This window comes from Equus caballus, chromosome 4 (genome assembly GCF_041296265.1).
Source record: "Equus caballus isolate H_3958 breed thoroughbred chromosome 4, TB-T2T, whole genome shotgun sequence".
NCBI classification, from domain to species: domain Eukaryota; kingdom Metazoa; phylum Chordata; class Mammalia; order Perissodactyla; family Equidae; genus Equus; species Equus caballus.
In genome coordinates this window covers 112750453-112777483 of record NC_091687.1, presented here as the reverse complement: position 1 = coordinate 112777483, position 27031 = coordinate 112750453, and the positions used below count along the sequence as shown (strand labels likewise).

The 27031-nt window shown below is 41.9% G+C and overlaps 1 protein-coding gene across 4 annotated transcripts in view; it reads left to right on the top strand.

Moving 5' to 3' along the window:
* The window catches only part of PTPRN2 (protein tyrosine phosphatase receptor type N2), a 931942-nt gene that overhangs the window by 315857 nt on the left and 589054 nt on the right, over window positions 1-27031 (top strand). For all 4 annotated transcript variants that reach the window (XM_070266124.1, XM_023640190.2, XM_070266125.1 and 1 more), the window contains 2 exons: window positions 7406-7508; window positions 15512-15674. In XM_070266124.1, coding sequence (XP_070122225.1) covers window positions 7406-7508; window positions 15512-15674 — 266 coding nt within the window. The remainder of the gene's footprint in view (window positions 1-7405; window positions 7509-15511; window positions 15675-27031) is intronic.

Here is a 27031-nt window from a genome sequence, read left to right as displayed (position 1 = left end):
GCCATCTGCCTCTCCTCTTTGGTGAAATGTCTCTTCATGTTTTTGCCCACTTTCTAATTGGATTTTTAAAATTTTTAGCTTTGAGATCTCTGTATGTATTCCAGATACTAGTCATTTGTTGGCTATGTGGTTTGAAGTATTTTCTCCCACCCTGTAGCTGTCTTTCATCCTCTTAACAGGACTTTTTGCAGAGCAAAAGGTTTTAATTTTGATGATGTACAATCTCTCAGTTCTTCTTTTTATGGATGATGCTTGGTGCTAAGTCTAAGAACTCTTTGGCTAGCCCTAGGTCTCAAAGATTTTTGGGTTCTTTTCCTCCTAAAATTTTTATTGTTTTACACTTTACCTTTGCACCCATGATTCATTTTGGTTACTTTTTTGTTTAAACCATGAGACTTATGTCTAGGTTCCTGTTTTTGCCCATGGATGTTCAATTGCTCCAACATCATTCTTTGAAAAGGTAGTTTTTCAACTGTTAAGTTGCTTTTACGCCTTTGTCAAAAATCTTTTGGGCATATTTGTCTGGGTCTATTTCTGGGCTCTCTATTCTGTTCCGTTGGTCTATTTGCGTGTCCCTCCACCAATATTACGCAGTCTTGATTTCTGTATGTGTATAATAAGAGTATAGGTATGTAATTATTAAGTAGGATCCCGCTGCTTTATTCTTCTTTTTCCAAATTGTTTTAGCTACTCTGGTTTCTTTGCTGTTCCATATAAATTCCCTGTCTATATCTACAAAGAATCTTGCTGGGATTTTAATAGGAATTGTGTTGAATATGTATATCAATTTGCGGAGAATTTACATCAGTTATGTTGGGATTTCTCATCCATCTATCATTATTTTGATTTTTGGTTCCTTTCATCAACATTGTGTAATTTGCAGCATAGAAGTCCTGCACATGTTTTGTTAGACTTACACCTAAGTATTTAATTTCTTGAGTGACTGTAAATAGTATTTTAATTTCAGTATCTGTGTGTTCATAGCTCATATATAAAGAACTTATTAATTCTAAGAGTTTTTTTAATAGATTCATAGGGATTTTCCATGTAGAAAATCATGTTATCTGGAAATAGGTAGTTTATTTCTTCCTTTCTGATCCACCTACCCTTTATTTCTTTGTCTTACTCTGTTGCACCTCTACAACTTTCAGCAGTGGGAGAACACATCCTTGCCTTCTTCTGGATCCTAAGTGAAAAGCTTCTAGTTTCTCACCACTAAGTATGATGTTAGCTGTAGGGTTTGTGTAGATGCTCCTTATCAAGTTAGTGAAGTTCCTCTCAATTCCTGTTTTTCCTAGAGTTTTCATCATGAACGGATGTTAAATTTTTTCAAGTACTCTTTCTGCATTATATGATCAAGTAATTTTTTTTCTTCTTTAGCCTATCAATAAGGCGGATTACATTGATTTATTTTGGAATATTGAACCAGCCTTGCATCTCTGGAGTAAACCTCATGGTGTGCAATTATTTTCATATATGGCTTGATTTTATATGATAATATTTTCTTAAGGATTTTTATGTCCGTATTCATGAGGAATATTGGTCTGTAGGTTTCTTTCTTTTATTTTGTACTCTCTTTGTCTGCTATTGGTATCAGGTTACTATTAGCTACATAAAATTAATTGGGAATTATTTCCTCCTCTTCTACTTTTCTGTAAGGGATTGTGTAGAATTTATGTTAATTCTCTCTTAAATGTTTGGTAGAATTCTCCAGTGAAACCATTTGGGCTGGAAATTTCATTTTGGGGAGGTTTTTAATTATGAATTCAATTTCTTTAATAGTTATAGGGCCATCAAATTACCTGTTTCATATTGGATGAGTTGTGGTAGTTTGTGTTTCTGGGGAATTGGTTCATTTCATGTAAGTTACCATGTTTACATGTGGAGACTTGTTTGTTCTCTTATGAGGTCTGCAGGGGCCATATTGATATCCCCTGTTTCATTTCCAATATTGGTAATTTGTGACTGCATTCTTTTTTCTTTGTCAGTCTTGCTAGAAGTTTGTCAATTTTACTGATCTTGTCAGGGAACCAGCTTTTGTTTTCACTAATTTTCTCTATTTTTTTCCTCAATTCAATTCTGTTGACTTCTGCTCTTTGTTATTTCTTTCCTTCTACTTGCTTCGGGTTTATTTTGCTGTCCATTTTCTAGCTTCTTCCTGTGGGAATTTAGATGATTGATTTGAAACTTTTCCTATTGTAAATATTTGGTGCTAAAAATTTCACTCTTAGCATAGCTTTAACTGTCTCCCACAAATTTTGATATGTTGAATTTTCATTTTCATTTAGTTCAATGTATTTTTCCTTTGGATTCTCTTTGACTCATGGATTATTTAGAAGTGTGTTGTTTAATTTCCAAGTATTTGGAGATTTTCTTGTTGTATTTGTGTTGTTGAGTCTAGTTTGACTCCATTGTGGTTGAAGAATGTACTCTGAATGATTTCAGTTCTCTTAATTTTGCTGAGGTTTGTCTCATGGCCCAGAATATGGTCCACGTTAGTCCATGGTCTGTGGGTGCCTGAAGAGAGCACATATTCTGCTCTTGTTGGGCGAGTGTTCTATAAACATTGATTAGACCTGTTGACTGATGGTGCTGTTGAGTTCTTCTCCAGCCTTGCTGGTTTTCTCCTTATTTGTCCTGTCAGTCACCAAGAAAGTGGTGTTGAAATCCCCAATTAGGACAGTGGATTTATCTGTTTCTCCTTTCAGTTCCATCAGTTTTTGCTTGACAACATTTGCAGCTCTGTTGTTTGGTGCATGCACATTTAGGACTGCTATGTGTTCTTGGTGGATTCACCCTTTTATGATTATATATAGTCTCTGTCCCTGATAATTTTGTTTGCTCTAAAGACTAATTTATCTGCTGTTACTCTAGCCTCTGCTACTTTCCTTGATTAATGCTTGCATAATATATCTTTTCCTACCCTTTTACTTTCAACCTGCCTATAGCATTATATTTGATGTGAGTTTCTTTCTTTTTTTTTAAGATTGGCACCTGAGCTAACATCTGTTGCCAATCTTCTCTTTTTCTTTTTCTTTTTTTCTTCTTCTCCCCATAGCCCCATAGTACATAGTTATATATTCTGGTTGTAGGTCCTTCTAGTTGAGCTATGTGGGACACTGCCTCAGCATGGCCTGATGAGCGGTGCTAGGTCCATGCCCAGGATCCAAACTGGTGAAACCCTGGGCCACTGAAGCGGAGCACACAAACTTAATCACTTGGCTATGGGGTGGCCCCGGAAGTGAATTTCTTATAAACAGCATATAGTTGGGTCATGCATTTTTAATCTGCTCAGTCAGTGTCTGTCTTCATTGGTATATTTAGCCCGTTTACATTTAATGTAATTATTGATGTGTTGGGTTTAAATCTGTCATTTTATTTTTTTGTTTTCTATTTTTTCTTTTTTTCATTTTTCTGTTCTCTTTTCCCTGCATTCCTTTAGGTTATGTTAATATTTCTTGGAAATCCATTTTGATTTATCTGTACTGTTTCTGAGTGTATCTCTTTGATACCTTTTTAGTGGTTGGTCTAGTTATCACATTGTATACATATCACTTATCACAATTTATTGATGTCATCCTTTTACCAGTTTGAGTGGGGTTTAGAAACATTGCCTCCCTTTATGAACCTGCCCTTGTTTATTATAATTATTTAAAAAATTTCTTCCACATACATTTAGAAGCACATCAGACAGTGCTATCACATTTGCTTCAACTGTCGAACATATGTTAGACAACTCAAGAGAAGGAAAGCTTATCATAATTGCCTATATCTTCACTTTCCTTGTTCTTTTTTCCTTTTTGATTCTACAAGGTTCCTTCTTCTGTCATTGCCTTTCAACTTAGAGAAGTTTGCTTAGCAGTTCTTTTTGGGTACGTCTGCTTTAAAAAATGTTCTCATTTTCCTTTTATCTGAGAATATCTTATTTTCCTCATTATTCCTGAAGGATATTTTTGCTGGGTATCTTGACTGGTAGATTTTCAGGATTCTGGGTTGACAGCTCTTTTCTTTCAGCATTTGAAAAATGTCATGTGATTTCCTATGGCCTCTGTGTTTTCTGATGAGAAATCTGTCATTTGAATTATGTTGCCCTCATAGGTAAGGTGTCATTATTCTCTGGCTGCTGTCAAGATTTTTTCTTTGTGTTTAGTTTTCAGTAGTTTAATTATTGTGTGTCTTACAGGAGATTTGGGTTTATCCTGTTTGGGGTGTGCTGAGCTTCGTGAATCTTTAGATCTGTGTCTCTTGACAAAACTGAGAAGTTTTCAGCCATTATTTTTTTGAGTACCTCTTCAGCCCTGCCTTCTTTCTCCTCTTCTTCTGGGACTCTGATGACATTAAGGTTAGATCTTTTGTTATAGCCTCATAGCCCCTGAGGGTCTGTGTATGTTTTTCAAACTATTTTCTCTCTGTTGTTGAAATTGGATGATTTTAGTTGTTCTCTCTTCCTGCTCATGGATTCTTTCTTCTGTCCCCTCTATCCTTCTATTGAGTGCATCCACTGAGCTGTTTACTTTTGTTATTGTATTTTCTAGTTATAATATTTCCATTTGGTTCTTTCTATATTTATTTAGTTGCTGAGACTTTCTATTGCTTTGCTGAGGCTTCCTATTTTTTCATGTTTCAAGTGTGTTCATAATTGTTTATTGAAATATTTTCATCATGGCTGCTTTACAGTCTTTGTCAGATAATGCTAACGTCTCCATCATCTCAGTGTTAGTGTCTACTAATTGTCTTTTTGCATTCAGTTTGGGGTCTTCCTGGTTCTTGGTATGATGATTGATTTTCTCTTGAAACCTGGACATTTTTGTATTATGGTGAAACTCTGGATTTCATTTAAGTCTTGGGTTTTAACAGGCTTTTTCTGGCACCACTTTCTTGGGGTTTGGGGATGACTCTGTTACTTACAGGTAGAGGTAGAAGTCCAGGTTCCCCATTAGACCTCTGCTGACACCGAGGGGAGAGATCTTGTCCTTACTGCTGGTCAGGGGATTGGGTGGGAGTTTCAACTCCCCACATGGTCTCCACTTACATTGGGGAGTAGTTACCATGCAGCAGGGGTGAAAGTCCTGCTCCCTACTCAATCTGCTCTGAATCCGCAGGCAGGGTCGGGGGGAGGTTGGGGGAACTCATCCCAGCCTCATGAGGGAGCATGTCCAGGCTCCCTCTTAGCCTTTGTTGGCATGGGTGGGGCAGGGCTGTGCTTTTTTTGTGTGGTGTTTGGTGGGAGTAGAGCTGTTATTGTCTGAGATGTGCTGAGTCACTCCTTTTCTGGCCCTCTCACTAGGCAGAGGTGTCTTTACTTGGGGCTTCGTCTGCACCCGTTGGTGTCCCAGGTTGCTGACCTGTTCAGCTCCAAGAGATACATGAGCCAAAAGAAACCCAGAGAACACAGGACATATTGCTCCTCAGGTCCCCAGGTCCCTGACTGGTTGGCCTTCTTCTCTCCACCCTTCACAGCTGTCCACTTGTATAATTTACAGTGTTTTTAGTTGTACCTAGTGGGAAGAATAGGGAAAATTACGTCTTCTTCATCTTCCTGGAAGTGGACTCTCTCTTCTCAGGGTTTTATCTCCTCTGATATGCCTTGGAGAGAAGTTCAGAGGGGAGGTCTAACCCCCGGATCTATGCATTCTGTTGTTTTTATATCCAGCTGCCTGGTTCCTACCTGCTCCCAGGAAAGCTTAGAATTTGGGCTGGGGGTTCAGGGTCCTCCTCAGACTGTCCCAAAGACCATGTTTAGCAGCTGGCCAACTGTTGTGACTGAGCCCTCCTCACAGAACCCAGAATTGACATAGTTCAGACTTTTGTGCTCTTTAGATGAAAAATGTTATTGAAATTCTGTTATTTAAATTTTAAAAATGACTTTGTTTTCTTGGGAAGTTTGTTCTGTATTCTTGATTTTCTCTGTTTCGTGATAGATATTGATATTAAGGCCATACTTTTGGGGATAGCATGGTTAAACTATGCTTATTTTCTAAATCCACAGTGCTTGATATTATGCTAATATTGCAAATGTGCTTTCAATTGAGAATACTCCTGGAAATGGACCAATAATCGCCACATAAATACACAGTTCATATGGGATGTTTTTTAGTTGCTCTTGGCAAATGGGACAGACTTGCTTATTATTAATTACATTTAATCCTAAAGTAAGGGTAACAGTGACTGCAGGACTGGGTCTCTGCAGCAACCATTGTCTAAGTGTCGTGTTTCAAACTGAGCTCTCAAAACAAGTTGCCATAGGAGGCCGGCCTGTTGGGTGAAAATTCCCATCAGCTTCTACTGCGAGTGCCATTGAGCCTCCTGAGATTTAGAACTGTGCCAACTGTTGGAATATTGCCATTTGTAAATTTTTTAAAAATGTTGGATTTGCATTTGAAAAAATATTGAAGTGTGTATGAAGGCAGCTTATATGTACTGAGCTATTCTTTTAATTCCACCCAGAATATGAAGTTCTTAGCAAGTTCTGGACCTCCTTCCACCACACTTACACACACACACACACAAACAAGCACAGAGCTGCCCTGATTTGAAGATTTTGGTAGTGTGTTTTTGTACAAGGCATAAAAATATATCTCTGTAATTACATGATATTTAGTGATTAGATAATTATGGATAATTGCATAGGGTAGTTCTAAGTGCTAAAGTGTTATCATAAGATCTAAAATGTACAAATTGCATAATAATTATTCTTGGGAGTTATTTGGTAATTTTGAACATAATTATCATGTGATCTGCAGTGCATGTAATTAATGCATAATCACATGAATTTTGCCTTCATAACTACTTCGCCCTTGTTATAAAGTTCTTTGTCATAACATTTGAGTATAAATATAATGTAATTGGCTCCCAGATACAGTACATTAAGCCCCATGATAATTGCTTTCACAGTAACAATATCCCTTATTTCGTGCCAAATGTGTGGCTCTTAAGCAGGATGGGGTTAAGAAGAACAAATCACACAAGATATGCCAATGAACAGGCAGAATGGTGGCTGAGTGGTGGGTGAATATGTACACATTTGAGTGAAGAGTATCTTTGCTATGACCAAAACCTTGCTGTGTAGAAAATTTGCCTCTTTTATCGTGGACAGAATCTCTTTTCTAACTGAAATGTGTGCCTGATTGAAGGCTCCTTGCTGTCCAGCCACGGCCAGCACCCACTATGCCTAATTTTTTCATATAGCAAAGTACCCATCGTATTTCTGGGCTATTAGTTTCAGAAAGCTGGAGTTTCTATAAGGAGAAGACCTTATTAGTAAACCACAGTGAAAGAGAGCTTTGGTTTATTGATGATATTGAGGGAAACCTTCCGAAATGGCAGCAATTACTCAAGAGACTGAAACAAGAGCTTTGGCTCAACTTCCAAATTGACAATGCAGTTTTTGCAACTTTCCCCACAGGTTTCACATGGCAGGATGACTATACCCAGCAAGTGATGGCCCAGGAACTCTCAAACCTTCCCAAAACCTACCCACAACATCCTGAAAGTTCCAACCCAGCCAGGTAAGCAGACTTGGTTTATGTCTCCTGGCTGTCTGGCACAGCTGGCATCCATCCAGCCTGTCTCTTTTTCAATGTAGCGAAGCCTCTGGTGTGGAGGTTTCACAAAGTTGGGATGTCTATAAGGAGGGGATGGGTGCTTCCATCTCCACTGTGTCTTGGCCCCGGGGGAAAGATACATTGGAGCGCCTCTCTTACGAAGTGCCATTCTCACTGACAGACATGCTCAAGGGTCCCTGCCCTAGTTCTTCCCGGAGGCCCTTGGAAAGTCTTGCATCTTCAGAGCCTTGCTTGAAAGCAGAGAAGTCAAGAATTTTCATTTCCCAGTAAGGCTTTATGTTCGCTTTAGTACAAAAAGCAGAATTAGATCGTGGAAGTCTTTCTGTTCCCCCAGCATAGCTACCTATAGGAACTGAATATTTAACCCCACACCGTGTCACTGCATCTTCCCTGCATGGTGTGAGGAAATTACTCATGTCTCCTCTATTCTTGCAGGGTGGAAACTGAGACATAGGGAAGTTGAAAACAGTCCAAAGACAACAAGTAAGCGAGCTGAGACTGTTTCATTCCTGAGCTGTTGTGCTCTTTTTCTTCGTGGTTATAAAGCATGAAAAGGAACTTCCCTAAAGGCTTAGTTGGGAAAGTCCATTTCTTCCTGAGAGAGAATTTTCTAAATCCATAGCCTTTGGTTAGAAAAATCTCTATAACTGAATTTGTGTCTGCCTTTGTGTTCATGACCATCTAATAGATGAAGCAGCTAAGTCACCAAGAAGTTGATTTCCAAGTCCTGTGGGATGAAATGAATGAATACACGTAAAGAACTTGTACATACAGAATATGTCACCATATTAGCTCTCTCGCTGGCCGGACTGTGAGTTTCTTGAGAGTAAGAACTGTGTCTCTGTATTTCCTATGACAGTACATCTCCCTTGAATGCCTCGTTTGACAAAGAGAATGTGCCACTATAGTCTGTGTGTGTAAGACATTTCTGTAGAAAAAACAAAAACCAAACCCAAAACCAAAGTCAAACTATCTTGAATTCCCATTTTCATTTTGGATGAGTTCAAACTCTTCCCACTGCTCTTTAGATTACACCTGGGTATTTAAGTTCCACCCACTCCTTCTTCCCTCTTAGTGAAGATTTAACTGAGCGTGGAGCACCATCCCTAACAACCTTGCACTCCACTAAGAGAGGGAATTGGGCTGGAGAGCCCAAGAAGGTCAAAGAGCAGAGGGATAGGAGAGTCAAGAAAACTGAGCAAGGAATAACTCTCTATGTGGTCTAAATGTGACTGAAAAGTACAGCCAAGGTGGGGAAAAACCAGAGTATGGTGTCACCAAAAGCAGAGTGTGTCCGGAGAGAATGACTGAGAAATCAGACCAGGTGAGACCATGGCACAGACACCTGGGTCACTACATTCTTAGCAGTGTCAATAATGTCAGTTTTTTAGTTGCCAGTTTTATTATGAAAAATGGTACCTTTTATTTTTATTACAAGTGAGATTAAAGATTTAAGAGTATACATATATAAAGATTGGAATTTTATTCTATATGAATTTCCTGTATGTGATCTTTGTCCATATAAGTATTTTTTGCATTTTTCTGTTTTGTTTCATTCAGTATAGAGTCTTTATATTTAAGACTAGTAACTTTCATTTCTCATACTTGTAGAAATATTTTTTCCAGTCTATACCATAGATGGCACTAGATATAGTTGTTAATGAAAACAGAGAGCTCTCAGCCCTCTATAGACTGGATTCTAGTTTTTTTCCTTGAGCTGTTGAACCTCAAGAAAACCAGTCATCCATCTCTAAAGGCAGCATCCCATTCGGGGAGGACATGATGGGATAGTCTCCAGATTCCTTCCCACCCTCTCTGCCGGCTCTGCCCAGAGAGACGGGTCTTCTCGGGCTTCCAGTAGGTCCCCTTGACCTCGGGCTGGGGTTGGGTTTGGCCTGTGGGTGCAGCCCCAGCGTGGAGGGTGGGGTCCAGATGACAGGTGACTATTCTGCCCAAGGTCACAGCCCTCTCTGCCCTTAGCTCTGGTCCCGTGACTCCTCCCTCCTGTCCATCCAGTTATTCTCCATCATAACCCTCGTTGGTTCTTAGTCCTGCCATGCCTTTGTAAATAGTTCCCTTAGTAAACTCCCAGGATATCCCATTTCAGGGTGCCGTCTGTTTCCTGTGGGGACTCTGCCTGATAGAGAGACTCAGCAGCCAAAATAAGGAGCATAGCAGCCTGTCGTCTTCCTGCTCAGCTGCTGTTCCTGCAGCAGTGTGTCAAGGTTACGTGATCGTCATGATACATGTGGAATAGTTTTCATTCTTTTCATAAAATTTCTGCAAATCTTTAGCATTGAAATGATCTGCTTCCTGGTATATGTATTTTTAATCTTTCTTTGTAGGTAAATCTCATGACACTTTCATTGTCTTCCAAGATTATTGGCAAAATATGCTCACAGTTTTTTATTGAGTGAAATTGGGGCATTTATATTTTGCAGAGAACTATCATCCTTTTCACAGGGATTTCCAAATTTGTTCACTTAGTGCAACACATGGTGTTTATTGTATTAGAATTCCAAAATCATCCAGCGTATGTGTGGTTGTCACTCCTTCGTCATTTTTAACTTTATTTTTCTCTTCACTCTTTCAACACAATTTTTAAAAAGAATTATCTCTTGAATATTCTTCTTTCTACTATCCTTAGATTTATTGTCTTTTATAAAAGTTCTTGAGTTGAACATTTTGTTCATCTTTTTATTTATTCATCTTTAAAAAGTAATGAAATCACCCAAGTCTCTGCATTTGCCTGTGTCATATCAGCATGATCCTGTGATTTCAATGTGTTCTCATCAGTTTTTGTTGTAAATTATATGTAATTGCAATTTCATATCCTTTGGGAACAATAAGCATTTGTAGTCTTTTTCATTTTTTCATAATTAAACTTTAGCGTAAATTTTACTCCATTTTAGTCAGCGAATATTACTTGTTCAGTTTTTAGTTTTTGGAAATTTTGAGGTTTATACTATACTTTTATTAATTTTCAGTGGATTCTTCAAAAGGATATTATATCCACTATTTGTAGGGTAAAGATTTTTATATACAATTTATAATTATATATATACATATAATTTGCAATTGTATATAAATATCAATCATAATACTAAAAAGTCAGTGTGTCCTTATTTATGTTTGACTCATTGAAATTTCTTAGACACAAACTGTGTTTCCGTAAGTTTTCCTTTCATTGTTAATATATTCTGCTTTATACTCTTAGAGGTCCTGACATTTAGCACATAAAGGTCTATGTCGTTTCGTCTTTGTTGTCAGTCGTACCTATTGCCATTTTTAAATGATGTCTTTGTCGCCTCTAATGTTTTTTGCCTTGGATTCCATTTTTCTAAAATTAGTATTGCCATTCCTAATTTTGGCCTTGTTTTTGCTGCCTAATTAATCTGTGGCCGTCCTTTAAAGTTTCACCCGTTGGACTCTTTCTGTTTTATCAGTAACATCGAATGCCTTTTTCAGCCTCCCGGACAGCTCAGTAAGGGCACTCACACCATGGAAGGCCCTGATTTCTTTCTTTCCTCTACGGACTGCGATTAGTTTGCTTTTGCCATCTTTAGTAGTTGTAACTATGTATCTTATTTTAAATTCAATTTGTGCCTATTGCCCTTAGGTTTTCCAGATATTTTTAAGTAACAAGTTTATGTAGTTATTAATAAAGGAGTCCATATCTTCTGGTACCCCACCTGAGATAAGGAGCTTGTGCTTCCCCCTTCTCCACTTTCCAAGTGGGGCTTCTGACCAGCATATCCCTAGCACCTGGAGTGCGCCTTTCACGAGGCAGACATCCTGTTGGTATCTGTTGAATAAAGGAAGGAAGGAGAGCATGAACTATCTGCTGATGCTTTGAATTATTATCTGGGTAGCTACACTAACCAGGAATCTTGACCGACTTTCTTCATTCCAGGGGTGCATTTCTAGAGCATTCTGTGCTTGGTAGATTTGTGAGTATCCACAGTCGGCCAGTGAGAAAGTACTTGGCGTTCTTCATTCAAGTCAGTTTATGTTTAGAGAGATTAGGGTCCTTGCCCCAAACCAATGGCCCATTCAGGAGGCAGAGATGAGTTAGAATGCAGCCTTCAGGGGGCCCCGGCCTGTTCTGGGCTGATCAGAGTGAGGATGCATGAGAAAGCCGGAAAGAGGCATGATGCAGACAGTCAGTGCAGCGACACTGAGTGTAAGGACAGAGCTGAAAGTGTTTGGGCATGCTGAGGACCTAAGACCCTAAGAATGCCCTTTGCCAAAGCTCCTGAGACAGGAAGAGATGACTGGGAGTGCCAGCATGATGCAATGAACTCCAGTAACACTGGAGAGAACCGTGACCAGAAGATTGGGTCAGGGGGGTCATGAGAGTTTTATGTGAAAAATAAAATGAGCCTGAAATCATTATTAAATAAGGTTAGGATTATTGAGAAAAGGAGTGAGAACCAGGTTCACCTGTGCTCTTTGCAAAGATTTTGTTCATAATTTGGATTTTTTTGCCTCCAGCTAATTGGGTAACAATTTAAAGGACTTCATATTATTTTGAGCCTGAAGGTCAGTTCATGTAAGTGGGAAAGAGAGTAGTGGAGACCTAAGTGTAGAACACTTTTGATCTTTTAGAAGTAGAAGATGTATATTTATAAAGTTTGACCTACTTCAAACCAAATGACAGGGCAAAAGTCAATTTGCAAGTTAATTGCTACAAAACCGCACAACATAATGATGAACACTCCCATCACTGTAACATATTACAGCATCACAAACAAATCTGCAAGTACCCACAGGCACACAGGGAAGATGAATAAGACAATTTAAAGGCACATTTATGAGGTGGTGCTATCTGCATTGATTAGTAATTAGTGAGAAAAATAGACGAAATACCAGAAAAGTACATTGACTTCAGTTAAATTACACTCTGACAACGTAGAACATGGAATTTCATGCATTGAAGAACGGTCAAGGGAACAATAGCCGTGACTGAGAATAGCTGTGGGGCCTTGGTGATCAATGTGCTGTTGAGTCTGAGCTAATATGACTGAAAAGCCATTAGAAATAAAAACAGGACAGTTTTATCAATTGAGATAGTTAAGCACAAATATGAAGATTTTCTGTAAGTCCCAGCTTTTATGAAATACATGCATATATCACACACCTAACATTAGGGATCTGTTCTTGAAAATCGGACGTTCTACGTGAAATCACTGCTTGGGATCCTGTTCTCCATTACTTTAAGTGGGAAATCTATGATGAGTTACACACCCACCTAAAACCCCAATGCGTTTCCTAAAGTGTGTCTAAATCATAGTGAGTACCCACAGATGAGTAACAAGCTGTTGTGTTTGGATAAAAAATACTTAAAACATTGTTTCCTGGTCACCAAAAGTGGAGATGGGTATTAGCAAATGGGCACTTGATTTGCAGTAACACAGCCTCACCCAGAACCTGCAAAACACACACATAGACACACACACGTGTAGACACACTCATGCATGCATGCGTGGTGATGTCAGCCTGTGGTCACTGCCAAATTCCTTGTTACAATCAGAACATAGAGCATTCCCTTTGATAAAGCAGCATTCTTACTGTTTGGCTAGAATAGGGTATCCAGATCAGCCTGTCGTAAATGGACGTCATCCCTTGGCCTGCAGAAGTCAGGTGGCGAGCAGATAACAGTGCTGGCAGTAACTATACATGCTCACCACACGGGCATGTGGACCTTAGTGGTTGTCCTGTACCACTGAGGTGGCAAGTGTGGAGAGAAGCGGATGGATCTGGGTGTATTGTTTAGGTCATCTCGTGGGATGGTGTTGACGTGTAGGCAGAGGGAAGAGAAAAGCACAAGAGTAACAGTCAATCCTCTAGGTTTGTGGCTTAAGCAACCTGTTGAATGGTGTTGCCATTTACAGAGCTGTGTTGTCGATGGGCATCACTAAGCTATTTGCTTATAGCAAAGTGCAAGAGGAAAAAGATAAACTGAGGGAAGAGCTCTTAAACTAAAAGGAATCTGGACTGGATCATTTGGGAAGTTCTCAGCCTATCAAGAGTGCAAAAGATGCTGATGGCAGGAATTCATTGTCAGGAAAGCCAGGAATGGGGAGGCCAGCCCTTTGCCAGTCCTTTACAGGGATCAAGAGGCTGGAGAATTCAATGACAGGCGTCTGTGAAGAGACACCTTCCTGTCTGATTTCCTTCCGCACTTAGGAGACACCCTGGGCCTTTTCCAGTTGGGTGGTGTGCATCAAAGCAAAGTTGTCAATTGGGCTGCGAAGCTCTGGGTCAGCAGAACCCTCAGCACTGAAGCCGATGTCCAGGTCCAGGCTGTGAGATGGAAAGCTCTTTATGGCCCGGGCTCTGGGAAGCAGCCCTGTCACCTTTGGCCAGCTCTCGGCAAGCCAGGGTGAGAAGACAGGGAGCAAATCTAGACAGGAGCTGGACATTGAGGGCATTCCTTCCTACCCCGGCTTAGGTCCCAGGACAGAGTGAGTTGTGACATTGGTTTCCTGGCGCCTGTTAGGAGACTTGTGGCCCTGACTTTCTTCTGGTTCCCATGGCCATCTGGTCACTTTCTCAATGCCTTTTGTTTTGGCTGCACTTAGCCAGTGACAAATGTCTCGGCTGGGAAATAGGTGACTCTCTTAATGACTTTGAGCATAAGTAGGATGGTCACATCTGACTGCCCTTCATTTTGTCTCCCAGATTCCCAACTTGACAGCCAACCTGTATGTCTGTGGCCTTGTCCTCATGGCCCCCTCTGGACCCAGCCTCTTCCTTATAGGTACTCGGGTGCAAAGCCACATCCAGCTTCAGGATGAGCTTGCACCACACTGCCACACAGGAAATAAACAGAAAGTGTCCTCATCTGTCATTCCGGCTTCAAACTGGTCTGCCTGGCACGGTCCATGCACACAGATGGTGATCCAAGCGTGGCCTTTGGTAATAACAGTACTACAATGTAGCAGTATGTAGCACTGTGTTAGTTTCCTACTGTGGCGAATTACCACAATGGAGTGGCAGATTTATCATCTTACTGTTCTGTAGGTCAGAAGTCCAGCACGGGCCTCCCTAGGCTGAAGTCTAGGTGTCGTGGGGCTGGCTCCTTCAGCAGGCTCTGGGCGAGGATCGTTCCTGGCTGTTTGCATCTCCAGAATCTCCCCCACTCCTTGGCTCCTGGTCCATCCTCCCAAGCTGGAACTCTTTTTCACATGACATCACTCTGACACCAACCCTCCACCTCCTCTTCCTCTTTTAAGAAGCTTGTGATCACACTGGGACGCTAACCCAGGATCATCTCTGCATCTTAGTGTCAGCTAACTAACCACCCAATGCCTCCTGCCCCCTTATCTACTGCGTGGCGCTGCGCCTCCTGTTGCTGGGAAAGTGGCTTTCACGTTTGCTGTGATATCCCGCCTGCCTTGCTTGTAAAGTGGTCAGTTCTCTGTTCTACTGCCCCAACCTCCACTCCCGGCTGCCAGGGCTCCTTACAGCCCCGTCCGGTCAGACTGTTCCTGACTCTTTGCTTTGCCCTTGCTGTCTCTGTGCCTCCATTCCATTTCCCGAGACCTCTGGCCCCTTCCACATAGACCTCCAGCCTCAGGCCTGCCGAGCGCTGCTCCTCTCTCTGCCTCTCAGACTCTCGTTGCACTTGTTGTAAGTATCAGCTCTTTCCTGTATATTAGTGTCTCCTGTAACATACTTTAGGGCTGGCCCTCTTCTCGGGGTGGCTCGTCAAGTCCCCACAGTGGCTCTGAGGTATGTCAGGGCATCAGGTTCAGGAGGGTGCATGAGAGATTCAAATCCTGGTTAGTGAGAGCTAAGGAGGGTCGGACCTTGCCACCTGGCCACGCATCCTGCGTGCATAATTTCTCTCATGCTCCGGCAGTGGTGTCCAGCACAGGGCCGGGCGCCTGATCACCATCCAGCTGACATGCAATGGCTCACAGTGTTCTTTTGCTTTTCAGGACCTCAATGCAGAGTGTTGATAATGAAAAGAGATACAGTCAGGAGGGTGACATTGCACTAGCCAAGGCCCTTCAGCGCTACCTGCCGTACCTGGAGGCCCTGTCCCAGGCCACCACCTCGAACCTGCTCCCCAGGATGAAGCATGGCAGACCACCATCTGAGGTGACCCTTAGCTTACTCTGTGATCTGGGATGTGTCTGTTACCTGCTGTGTTGGTTTTCTCTGGGTGCACACACAGGGAATGCTTCCTAAGTCTTCAGCCTCTCTTTGTTTTTCTCCTGTGTCCCAGGCTAGTGGGTGGTATGGTGAGGGACAGGGATTGTGTGCAGACAAATGTCCCTGGAGCCCTTTTAGAATCACGCACCACTCCCCCCGCCACGTCCAGCAGTGGCTGCCTACCCACCATCAACACTGAGCCAATCAGTGGTCCAAGCCACCCTTACCAATGGTGAGGGTCTTTCGGATGTCTTCTTTGGGACAGGCACTGGAGAAAGCCCACCATCTAAAATATGGCATGACACTTGGGAGGCAGCACAGAGCATTGTTTCCTCCCTTTAAGGAGAGGACCTGCATTCACTGCCTGAACCCAGGACAGCAGTGGACACTCATCTGTGAGGGAAGACAAGCTCCCTGAATTTGGCTGGAATTAGGTGGGCACAGGGTGACCAACCATCGTGGTTTGCTCAGGGCTGTCCTGGAGTGAGCACTCCAAGTCCTGCGTCCAGGACACCTCTCCTTGCCAGCACACCTGCCTCGGTGGGCGCCCTGTGTGGGCGAGGAGGGCCTGGAACCAACTGACTGGCCCTCGGGGAGAAGTTCCCTTTACACCAATGCTGAATCTGCCCTGGGGCTATCTCAGAGTGCGGGAACATTCAGAAGAACACTTTAAAGAAACAGAATTAGAAATCTCCATGACCTTTTACGTGGAAAAGCGTGCATGATTTTTATAACAACTTGTTAAACCGGAGTTGCCAGACTTTGACTTGCCTGGACACAGGCAGAGATGGGGGGCTACAAGTGACCCTCAGCCAGACGACCATCGCACGTCCTGAGGATGGGATTTGGGGCGAAGTATGGAAGCCCTGGAGGGTCCTGGGTGTGCTGGTGTTTGACAGCGATGCTCACACTTCTGTTTTGCCAAGCATTAGTTACATCAGCTGAAATTTGACATATTTTTGCTTCTAAGAGTGACACTCACTGGCTGGCGTGAGGCTGGGGGTGCTTTTCACTTCCTCAGAAGCTCCCCAGTCTCCTCAGAAGATGGCTGGGGCTCTTGGAAACACGTGGGAAGAAATTTGATCCACTTATTTGATTATTTTCCTGTTACGAAGCCATTGAAATTATGTAAGCCGACTCTGGGCTGGCATTTCTGGCAACGCATACACACCAGTTCCTTTGAGAGGCCACACGGCTGACGATGCCTCACAGAGTCACCTTAGGATCTTAGTGACCTTGGAGTTGACACATCAGAAGAGAACTCATAGAAGGCTGTAGCCCCACAAGGAGATGTGGGCTAGGTTAAGAAGCTGGTTCATTTCTGCCTCTTAGGGGCAAACATCAGAAAAAGGACCTCTGTTGTCCAGCTGCTCTCCAGGATGCTCGTGTGGCGCCCTCCTGGAGGCCCCTCGCCATCCAGCCTCCTTGATACGGAGGTGCCTCACAATAATGTTGGAATGTAGAGGCCCTGTGAAGAGTCCAGCACTGGCCCAGCACTCATGCTGAGGCCACAGGGGTTTCCAGAGACCCCAGGTCACGTTTGAGAGCTGCTGGGAGCGCTGTCCCGCACAGCTCTTATTCATGTTTCCCTGAGGAAACAGCCGCGACATGGGTCCCTGGAACCGCTGCTGAGCCTCGGGAACCTGGAAATGTGTTTGCCCAGTTCTCAGAATCCGTCCTAACGGCATGGAGTGGGGTCTCAGTCCTCACAGATGAGCACAGGCAGCCGAGTGCTAGAGCCCCTACAAGGAGAGAATGAGACCACAGAGGGACAGTTCTGCACTATGCTTCACCCAGGCCCACCCCAGCCCAGGTTGCTGGCCAGACTGAGAGGCATGGTTCAAAGCCTTTCACATGAACCATCAGCCAGCATCTCAACATGGGCCTGATCCTGATTCAGCAGGGTCCACTTAACACTTTTTTAAAAACGTTAAACTTAAGGTTTTTTCAATTCATTTGCTGGTATTGACTAAGCACTTTCTATGACCCAGAGGCTCAGCTAGACGTTGTGGGGTGAGAGATGGATTCCAGAGAGGAATCTCTTCCTGGGGGAATCGGCGATGGGCAGACATGGTGGGAGAGATTCTGGACGTTCTAGAGCAGAATCCTGGCAGTTTCAGGAGCGGGCTCAGAACCAGCTCCTCTCCAAGTGCTGTGTGGCCTTGGGGAAGCTACTTAACCTCTCTGTCCTCCAGGGTCCTTGGCTGTAAAATTGAGCAATAGTGGTCATGAAGTCGTTGTGAGGATTAAGCAAGAAAATATATGTAAAGCTCATGGAGAAGGGCTCACTTGATAGTAGTTATTATTATTAATAATAAAATAATCTTTTAAAAACAAAATGACAATTAGGTCAAGAGTCTGAAAACCATCTGCTGGATTCTTAGTGGATTTCTTGACTCTACCGAGGAGAATCAGAGGAAAGCAGCCACACTCACAAAACAGAGTTAATCAATATATCCCAGCGCCTCAGAATCCCCTGGAGCCGTGGGCTGCTGCCCCGGCCACAATGCAGTGCAATACAGATTTCATTTGTTTACTTCACAACCTGGTAGAGACCGACATTTCTCACAGTCCTCTGTGTATTGGTGAGTTAAGTACATTCCAGTACAAAGTCATTGTTTTGTCTTCCTGCGTTGTGCCCTGTTGTGTCGTTATCAAAAGGATGTGATGCTTTGTGCTCCGTCTGGCTACTGCTGTGGGATCTCTGGGCTCCTATAATGGAGACGTCACATTATGTCCCTGGGTATTGGATGCGAGTAATCAATAAAGAGGAACCCATGTGCAGTCCAGAGATGTGTTCGAGGAGGGAGAGGAGAGAGCGGTTAAAAGTTCCAGAGACTCAGAAGAAGTTTGAATGAAAGGAAATCAGTTGAAATTTCTCTGTGAAGCAGTTTAATGTGTTTTCCCCCAACTTAACATGATATCCAACAAACCAGACTTATGTCCTCTTTGTCAGCTACAGAAACAGAAGAGGAAGGGGCGCAGGCTCCAAGGCATGGCCCGCCAGCCTCAGGGCAGTAAATGAAGCGTTGACTGCAAAGAGCATTTGGTTTTGTACAGTGGAAGCCTCAGTTGTTCACTTCTGAACTCATTATCATGTTTCTCTTTCAGTTTCAGTTGTTTACTAATTTAGCCCTCATGCTAAAACGACAGAGTCAAATTTAGAATAGAATTTGCTCCCTGGACAAGGAGCGGCATGAAATTCAACTGGAGGGAGTATTAAATGGGACCCCCAACTCTCTGCCGTATGCTCTTGCTGTTAGCACCCCAATGTGAGTAAAACAAGAGGTTTGACATTCGGCGTTAGAGATACATCGCAGCAAATTGTAGAAACTTGTTGAAAGGGGAGACTTTGGTTGCCTGTCAAGCAGTTTGTACCATGAACATTGGGACGTGCTGTGGGTAACATCTGTGAAATGGCGAGGAGCAGCTCCTGGGGGAGGGAAAAGTGCTGCTGCTCACAGCCACTCTCAGGGTACTCACGGGACAAGGGCTTCTGAGGTGGGTAGATCATCCTCTTGCATCCATATACTAATCAGTAGAGTTTACTGCGGAGTCTTTCCAGTCCTGACTCATGTACGGTGTGATTCCAACACCAGGAATCTGACATGTGTCCCGGGGCCGTTCTCAAAGCAGCCTACCCAGCACACATTCTGGCAGGAAGTGTGATGTGTATCTTCGCACGGGGCCACTCATCCCTTCAGGAGCTTATTCTCGAGGTGGCGGGAGGACTGAGCTCTTGAGATGGGGGTCCATTACCTCCGATGCTACTCTGCAGTCTCTGGGGTGCTTGGGAGGGGAATGGCATCCTGTCCCTGCCCACATCCCTACCTGCTCTCCATTTCAAGGAACAGACATGGGAAAAGGGGGTTGGTAGGGTCTTATTAAACATCCTTCACTAACCACTTGCTACCTTCCATCAAGTTTGGCTTCTATAATCTTTAAAACTCCCACCCAGTAAGATGACTAGACAGTGTGGTTTGTCTGGACAGTGCTGGTTTATGCCTGTTGCCCCATCATAATTACTAATAAGTCCTCCTTTCCCTCTCAGAAATGTTCCAGTTTGACTAATGAATTCTATGTTGATCCTACCACACCGCCATCTTAGCATGATAGTCACAAGGATTATTCAGAAAATGAGCACTTGGTGGCATTTTTGGCTCAGGTATTTTTCTTCTATGTTAAGATAGATGCTTCTCAATATTAAAAAATATGTGAAAACCTAGAACTCATTGTTTTCTCTGTCCAATGTTTAAATGAGGAGAAAGCTCTTCGTCATCTCTCTAGTGAACAAAGGCTGGATAAAGTACAAGATGTCCATGATCAAATATCACCAAAGCCACTGTGCAGACTCTGTCGCTACATGAGTGCAGCCAGCTGAGGTTTGGTCAGTGTTTTCTGATCCCCCTCTGCTCTCAGTTGATGAAATATTTCAGTTGGAAATTTAAGCTGTATACACTGATGGTCTTTCAAAGTGCAACCAATTTCCAATGAATTATTTTATAAATCATTTTTTCTGTGTATCTGTCATTAAAAATCTAACTCTCGCATAGAGAGTCAGAGAAATATTGTGAATTTATTATCTTTAGAGGCTTTAATACTGATTACTCCATAAGAGAAGCCGGAGGGAGTAAAAATCACACTACTCCTCTTAAATCAAACCAATAGCTCAAAGCTCTGATGCACTAATTGAGCTCTTATTGATCATGAAATAAGTGTAATTATTCCTTCTGTGTTGTTGTGGCGGAAACCAGCTCCTGCTTTTATCGACCACAGTAGCACTCGTGAAAAGTCCTTGTAGTCAGTATAGAGAACATTGTAAATTCCCAATTTACTCTACGCTATTGAAGAGGCTTAAACAGAAATTCATCACTTGGAAATACTATGAATTAACTGTTTTATTTTGGAAACATTGTTTTAGCATCTTTAATGCACGAGAAACTTTGCTGGGTGCTGGAATTGAAGATAAAAATTAGTCCTGCCCTCTGGGACTTTCGAGTCTTAGTGGATAAAGGAGACAAAAATATATAGTTGAAAATAGAGCAAGTGCTATAATGGAGAGAATGATAAAAATAAAGGAGATGCTTGAACCAGATGGGCATGTGGGGCAGGGATGTGTCAGAGAACAGATGTAGGAAAACAACTAGAAGCAACTGGTTGAAGATGTTTAGATGGACTTAAAGGTCAAGAGACCACCACAATCCTACCCTGACAACATGAACAAGCCAGGTGAGCTACTAAATCTTAACTTTAGAGATAACCCTCAGAGGGCCAAGGATACAAAGAAACATGAATGAACTAAATTCCAGAAAGCAATAAGCTTGTTCTAGTGGAAAAGAGACCACCACTACTTTCATGCAGTCTGGAATCACCCATAGGAGAGATAGGAAGAATGCAGCCTAAATTTTAAGGAACTGTTGACAGCACATGGAGACTGACATGAAGGGTAGAATCCACAGAGGCAGGCTGCATAGAGCCCTGAGTACTTGAGACAGAATACGGAAGGGTGGGAAAGGGAGGAGGGCTGAGAGAAACCCTTACAAGAAACTGCAGGCTTTTCTGACCACACCTCAGCAGCCCTCTGAAGGCTTGGAACAAGGCAGCACGGTGGAGAAAAATCTATCGTATAGGTGCAGAAAGCCAGGACTTGAGAGGGAAAAGAAGTCTTCAGCAACTCACGAATTGGCACTTGGGCTGTAAATCAGAGAGAGTGCTCCCCTGGTTCAGGAAACTGGCAGGTGTCTGCAAAGTATAAAGCAATCCTTGGAGTTGCACTGGGGCTTTGATCCCAGCCCTGCTGAAGAGAAGGTCCTGATCCTGCCCTCAGCATAACTGTAGCCAGAGTACTATGACTGAATGACTGAATCTAACCCGTTTCAGCTACAGATTGCATCAACTCAGCCCCCACATCAGCCAACTGAGAGAAGAAGGGACATGCTATTTTCAGGGATAGGTATTATTCACTTCATTATTTATTACTCTTTTATGCAAAATTTCTAGCATACAATCCAAAATTGGGAGACACACGAAGGAACAAGAAAATGAGTCTTATGGTCAAGAGAGTAAAGAGTCAAGAGAAGAATACCCAGGTATGTTTCAGTTGTTAGAATTGTTAGAAAGGGACATTTTAATAATTAGGGTAAATATATTAAAGGATTGAGTGGGAAAAGTGTAAAACATATAAATGGACAAATGGAAAATTGCAGGAGGGAGATGGAAACATAAAAGAGAACCAAATGGAAATGCGAGAAATGAAAGTAATAAGATCAGCAATAAGGAATTCATTTGATGAGTTTAGTGATCAACTAGACACAGTAGAGAAAAGAATCAGTGAATTTCAAGACGGGTCAATGTAAATGATCAAAAATGAAACATAAAGAACATGAAAGGAGTGCAAGAATGAAATAAAACATCCAAGACATCTGGGGCAATATCAAATACTCTAACACATGTGTAATTGGAATCCTAGATGAGAAAAAGAGAGGGAATGAGACTGAAGAAGTAATGGCTGGAGTTTTCCCAAAATTGATAAAAGTCATCAAAACATAGATCCATGCTTAGTGAATGTCAAGCAGGACAAACATAGAGAAAACCAAATCTAGACATATCATAATAGAACTGGGAAAAACAAATAAAGAGAAAATTTTTATCAGTTTGCCTGAGGGAAAGAAAGTCATATTTCATCTAGAGGAACAATTATAAGAATGAAGTCCTACTTCTCATTAGGAGACCAGAAGACAATGGAACAACATCTTTGAAGTAATGAAAGGGAAAAAAAGCCTGTCCGTTTAGAAGTCTATATTGTTCAAAACCATAGACGGAACAGGGAGAACGTGTCTCTGGAAGAGCTGTACTTCAGAAGTGCTAAAAGAAGTGCTTCAGTGTAAAGAGAAGTGATGTCACGGAGAAGCCCATATCTGCAAACAGGAATGACAAGAACCAGAAATGGTAAATCTGCGAGTAAATGTAAAAAATACACACACATAAGATACATCAATTCTGACAAAGACTATTGGATATTCAAAGCAAAGTATAAAACTGTGTTGTGGGATTTATAGCTTATGTGGAAGAAAAATATATGACAACAAAAGCATGAAGAGTAGATAGGAATCCTGGAATTATACTGTGGTGACTTTCTGTTCATTCATGAAGTTGTAATATTATTTGAGGCTAGACTGTGATAAATTAGAGACATACATTATAATTTTTACAGCAACTATTTTCAAAAATAAGTAAAAATAGGTATAGCTAAAAGTCAATTTGGGGATAAAGTGGAATGTTAAAAATGCTTTATTTATCCATATGAGAGAAAGAAACGAGGAAGGAAGAGAGGAACAAAGATCACGTGGGTTGAATATAAAACAAATATCAAGAAAGTAGAGTTAAATCCACCCATATTGATAATTATATTAAATGCAAATGGACTAAACCCTCCAAATAAAAAAGCAGAGATGTTCACTCTGAATAAAAACCAAAACCAAGTTTTAACTATATTCTACTACATCCAAAGCACATGAAATAGAAAGACTTATATAGGTTGAAAGTAAAAGTATGGAAAATATATACAATGGAAACTCTAAATATAAGAAAGCTGGTGTGACTATATTAATATTAATCAAAGTACACTTTAAGATAAATAATGTCAGAGATAGAGACATTTTGTAATGACTAAATGGTCACTTCATTAAGATGACATAGAAATCCTTTTATGAACCTAATGGAAGAGCTTCAAATACAAAAAGCAAAAATATGAGGATATTGAAGAAAGAAATATACAAGTCCATAGTCATTTTTAGAGATTTTAACTCTCCTCTCTCAATAACTGATTATACAAATAGACAAAGTATCAGTAAGTATATAGAAGATTTGAACAACACCATCACCCAAATTAACCTAATTGATATTTATAGAATGGTACACCTAAAAACCGCTGAATGCACATTCTTTTTAAGTACACACAGAGTATTTCCCAAGATTGATCATATGCTGGGCCATGAACTAAATCTCAATAAATGTCAAAGGATCAAAATCATGTAGAGAAAGATATTAAAAGAAAACTGCAGATCATTATCCCTCAGAAATACAAAAGCGAAAATTCTAGACAAATTTTAGCAAATCAAATCCAGCAATATAAAATAAAGGATAATATACTATGATCAAGGGAAATTTATTCCAGAAATGCAAGATTGGTTACATTTGAAAATTAATCAGTATAACTTATTATATTAACAAGGAAAAGAAAGACTATATGATAGTCTTAATAGATACAGAAAAAGCATTTGACAAAAGCCATTATCCATTCATGACAGAAACCTACAAATAGTATTATAGTGAATGAGGAAAGACTGAATGCTTTCTGCTTAAAATATGGAATTAGACAAGTATGTCTGCTCTTACCGCTTCTCTTCAGCATTGCACTGGAAGTCCTAGGCAGTGCGATAAATCAGGAAGAAGAAATGAAAGGTATCTAGGTTACATAATCACCTTTGTAGCAAATTTGGTGAAATATACAAAACAGCTGCTAAAATTAATAAATGAGTGGAGCAATGCTGTAGAATGGAAAATAAATATACAAAAATCAATTGCATTTCTATATACTAGCCACAAAAATTAGGCATTGAAATTATAAAAATATCATTTACAATAGCATCAGAATTATGAAACAATTGAGATAATCTAACAAAACATGTGTAAGGCTTTGTACACTGAAAATTAGAAAACATTGATGAGAGTAATTAGAGATCTAGGTTGGTGTCAAGATGGTAGTGTTGGTGGAATCTGAAATCACCTCCTCCCATGAACACAACCAAGTTACAACTTTTCCTGGAACAATTGACCCTCAAAGAGGACAGAAAACTGAAGAAAGAGAACCCCCACAACAAGGGACAGTGCTAGCTGAGGCAGAAGAGGCAGAAATTCCTGTCTGGAGAGAAAAAAAAGCCACCTTTGTGAGCCATGGAGCTTCACAGCTGTGAGGGAGCAATCCTAAGGTACACAGCCTTCCCTGGAGGAGTGGGAGATCTGAGCAGGGGTGTGTTACTGCTATTAGCATCCTGCAGACTCAGCACAACTGAGACGAGTCTCATAATATCTGGCTTTGCTGGCTGTTAACTACAACGGGGAATACCCCTAGAAAAGCTATCAGACATAAGTGGAATAAAGTCATCTCTTAAATGACCCACACATAAATTCACCTGTTTCGGAAAGCAACCTAAAATCACCAGAAAGGTACAAAGTCCTTTGGTGAAAAGAGACTCACCTGATAGGCCCTAGGTGCATCTCAGTGAGAGGTGAGATCTCACTAGAGGCTGAGACATTGGCGGCAGCCATTACTGTGACCTAGTACAGGCATGCTGACACAGACCCTAGCAGACGCCATTGGAGTTATTACCCTGGCCTGTTAACCCAGGATCTGCCCTGCCCACTAGAGCACCAATTTAATCCATCTCAGCCAGGGAAGGCAGCCTTCCCTAGGGACTGGCCCCACCCAACAGCAAGCCCTTGGGCTACTCTTTGGCCTGCATAGATTGGGTGCTTGGATCTTCTGCAGGCAGGGCAGTGGGTCCACCCCTATGGGCCAGGGTGGAGTACATGGGGTGTTGGTGGAGGGTGTGAGGGCCTCTGCAGTGGGTTGACTGGGTCCGCTCCAGGGGGCTGGGATGTGTGCGTGGTCCAGGACTGTGTTGATGGTGTGTGTGAACCTGTGGGCCATGGGGCTTATCAGCAGCAGAAGACCTGTCCATTTCAAACAGCCACATAGGGGATTAGCCCTGCCTTCCAAAGCCTGAAAAATTGAATGCATCTGTTCCTGGGGCCGGCCCCACTCAGCTGCAATCCTGAGAGAGTTGACAACAGCCTTGAAGGCCAGAGGCCTATAGCAATTGTAAGCCCCTGAACTTAATAACCAGCCATGCTGGGGGGCCTACTCACTTAATAGAAAAACTGCAACAGGAATGTGCTATTAGACATTGCAGCCAACTGTGGTGAGGCTCCCCAAACCCAATAAAGTGACTGAAGGATCCATAGCAGCCCCCTGTAGCAGAGCATTGCAACCAGGAAGCCAGGGGGACAGCCTAGACTCCTTGGGCACCAGCAGCAAGAGCAACAGTGCCACAACAGAAGGATACATGTAGCCCACATAAGAGTCACTCTTGGAACATTTGGAACTGATGATGAGAGGGAAGCACACTGCTGGGCCTCACAGGGCATCTCTTAAATAAGGCCACCTCTCCAAGATTAGGAAATGTAACTGACCCACCTGATTCATAGATATAAGCACAAAGAAAGAGGCAAAATGAGGAGGCAAAGGAATATGTTCCAAGTAAGGGAACAGGACAAAACCCAGAAAAGGAACTTAATGAAACAGAAATAAACAATCTACCTGACAAAGAGTTTAAAAAAAAATCATAAGGATGCTCACTGATCTTGGGAGACGAAGGGATGAAGAAAGTGAGTATGTCAACAAAGAATTTGAAAATATAAAAAAGAACCAATCAGAACTGAAGAATACAATAGTGGAAATGAAAACCTCACTAGAGGGACTCACTAGCAGAGTAGATGATACAGAAGAACAGATCAGCGAGCTGGGCGAAAGGCTAGAGGAAACCATCCAAGCTGATTGGATACAAGAAAAAAGAACTAAAAGCAATAAGAACAGTCTAAGGGAACTCTGGGACAACATCATGCACGCTACATTTGTATTATAGGTGTCCTAGAAGGAGAAAGGAGAGACAAAGGGGCAGAGAATCTATTTGAAGAAATAATAGCTGAAAATTTTCCTAACCTAAAGAAGGAAACAGACATCCAGGTACAGGAAGCAGAGAGAACACCAAACAAGATAAACCCAAAGAGGCCCACACCAAGACACATTATAATTAAAATGTCCAAAATTATTCCCAATTATCTTTAGATAAAGAGAGAATCCTAAAAGCTGCAAGAGAAAGGCAATAAGTGACATACAAAGGAAACCCCATGAGGGTATCAGCTAACTTCTCAGCCAAAACCTTACAGGCTAGAAGGGAGTGGCACAATATATTTAAAGTGCTGAGGGGCCGGCCCTGTGGCTGAGTGGTTAAGTTTGTGAGCTCCACTTTGGCAGCCCAGGGTTTTGCCAGTTGGGATCCTGGGCACGGACGTAGCACTGCTCATCAGGCCATGCTGAGGCGGCATCCCACATAGCACAACCAGAAGCATTTACCATCAGAATATACAACTATGTACTGGGGGACTTAAGAAGAAGAAGAAGAAGGAGGAGGAGGAGGGGGAGGAGGGGGAGGGAGAAAGAACAAGATTGGCAACAGATG